At 58.3% G+C, this 2,138-nt stretch overlaps 1 protein-coding gene across 1 annotated transcript in view; it reads right to left on the reverse strand.

Annotated features, from left to right (window-relative positions):
* HIP1R (huntingtin interacting protein 1 related) overlaps positions 1-1,015 on the reverse strand; it is a 27,132-nt gene extending 26,117 nt beyond the window's left edge. Inside the window, exon 1 of the mRNA XM_007448686.1 lies at positions 886-1,015. Within this exon, the coding sequence (XP_007448748.1) occupies positions 886-978 (93 nt within the window). The 5' untranslated portion in view covers positions 979-1,015. The remainder of the gene's footprint in view (positions 1-885) is intronic.
* Positions 1,016-2,138: the final 1,123 nt, after the last annotated feature.

Here is a 2,138-nt window from a genome sequence, read left to right on the forward strand (position 1 = left end):
CAGGAACACATGGACAAATACACACCCCCGTCATTGTTTCATTTTTAAAATAACCCTCCCAGGATAGGCCACCCTCTGGAAGAGATGCGGGCGCGTGGGAAGTGCAGGAAGGGAGCCCTAGGAAGTTTCTGTCTGTCAGGCGCCGTCATTTAATAAGGGGGTGTGAACTTGTTTATACGTGGGCCAGCGCTCGGGCAAACAAGTTTGGCTACAGACGTGAAACTTTTCGCCCAGCAGATAACAAGATATTGTGCGGCCCTGAAAAACAGCTCAGGAGAAAAGGAAGCAGGGAGTTTCCTTTAAGGAAATGCATTGCTTCTCCGAGGAGGGGGCATTCTTTTAAGCCGTGGGAAAAGTAGACGGAGCCCGGGAGAGGCGGCGCGGCCAGGGCGGAGAAATCCAGTCGGGCCGCCCCGGCCGGGCGCACCCGGGCCCGGGACGCACCTTGACCCCACCTGGCCCCACGCCGCGTCTCGGCTCCCTCCACCTGGCCCCTCCCTCCCCCCGGCTCCCAGCCACCTCGGTCCCCGGCCGCCTCTCAGTCCCTGGACACCTCTGTCGCCTGGCCACCTGGTCCCCCGGTCGCATCTCAGTCCCCGGCTGCATCCCAGTCCCCTGCCACCCCGGTCCCCCGCCACCTCGGGCCCGGGCGCCGGCTCGCGCTTCCGGTTCACCTGCGCGCGGGTCGGCTCGGGCGGCGAAGGCCGGGGAGCTGGGTGGCCGCGGCCGAGATGCGGCCGGGGGGCCCCAGGTGGCCGGGGAGCAAGGGGTCCGGGGAGAGGCCCGAGCTCCCGGCGCTCTGGAGGTGGGCGCAGGCCGGGCCCCGAGGGACGCGTGTGAGGGGAAGGGTGGACGGCGCCGCCCGCCCGCCGCCCCGCCGCTCGCCTGGGTCTTGTCGAACTGCTCGCGCTCGGCCTCCAGGCTGTGGCCAGGCCTTCGGCTCAGCACCCGCGCCGGCACGTTCTTGATGCTGTTCATCCTGCCGCCGCCTGCGTTCCTGGGCCCGGCTCCGCGCGACTGAGCGATCCAGGCCGGCCGCCCGCGCCTAGGCACCGCGAGGCCGCCCGCCGTACGGCGCCGCCCTCCCGCCCGCCGGGGGAGGAGCCGCCGCCGCCCCGCCCATGCGCCCCGCCCCGCCCGGCCGCGCCCCTGGCCAGGGTAGGGGCACGGGCCGGGATCCCCAGGCCCTCGACGCCTCTCGTGTGCCAGCGCAAACACCACTCCTTCCTCCGTCCTCGCACAGACCCTCCGCCCGGACTCACCAGGTCCTGTCCACACCAGGCCAGGATCTGGTTAATTGGAGAAAACTTGGTCTCGATGAAATCTGACCAATGGAATCACGACTGGACATTTTTTTCTTTCCTTTATAAAAGTCCTATATTACTTTATGTGTCAAAGGCATACCATTGAGCTGTCCACTCTGTGTGCATCTCTAATGCAACTGCAGCTGTTATCAACGCGGGACTGTGCGATGACTTTTCAGAGACTGAGGGCTCTGCACGAGGACACCTTGCAAGAGTTGAGTAACGGTAAGGGGACCAGGAGAGGCAGGGCTGGGACAGCCTGCAGACAGCTCTGGACCAAACGCAGAGCTGGGCCATCAAAGTGCATGGAACAGTTGCCACAGGAAGTGGTGTGAGATTTTTAAAAACACTGTTATTACTCGTTTGCTTTTAAAATTACCGGTCACAGAACTGAAGTTTTTCTTTTCTTTCTTTTTTTTTTTAATCTCTCAAATGGTTATTTTGTTTCTGCTATCCTCAGCTTTCCTCTCAGAATATAGGTGTGAAATCACCCAATACAGGTACTACGGAAGGTACACCCCCTTTGAAGAGGGAAGGTGATGCCTATATAACCCTGAACATTGTCTCCCTGACCCTTTCTGTAACCTCACTGGTTCCTCACTGCCTGTCCCAGAGCTAACACTGGGAACTTGAAAGATGTATTTAACAAGGCTTTCCTCTCACTCCCCTAAAGATAGAAAATAACCATGTTTTATCTAATTTCAATCACCGAAAAGCTTCTTTACCAGAATAACAATAGAATAACAATAGCTAATATTTACTGAATGTTTATTACTTGCTAGGCACTGGACAAAACCCTTTACTTATATTATTTCTTTTTTTTTTTTTTTTTTT

This window comes from Lipotes vexillifer, unplaced genomic scaffold, assembly GCF_000442215.2.
Source record: "Lipotes vexillifer unplaced genomic scaffold, Lipotes_vexillifer_v1.1 scaffold21, whole genome shotgun sequence".
Classification (NCBI taxonomy): Eukaryota; Metazoa; Chordata; class Mammalia; order Artiodactyla; family Lipotidae; genus Lipotes; species Lipotes vexillifer.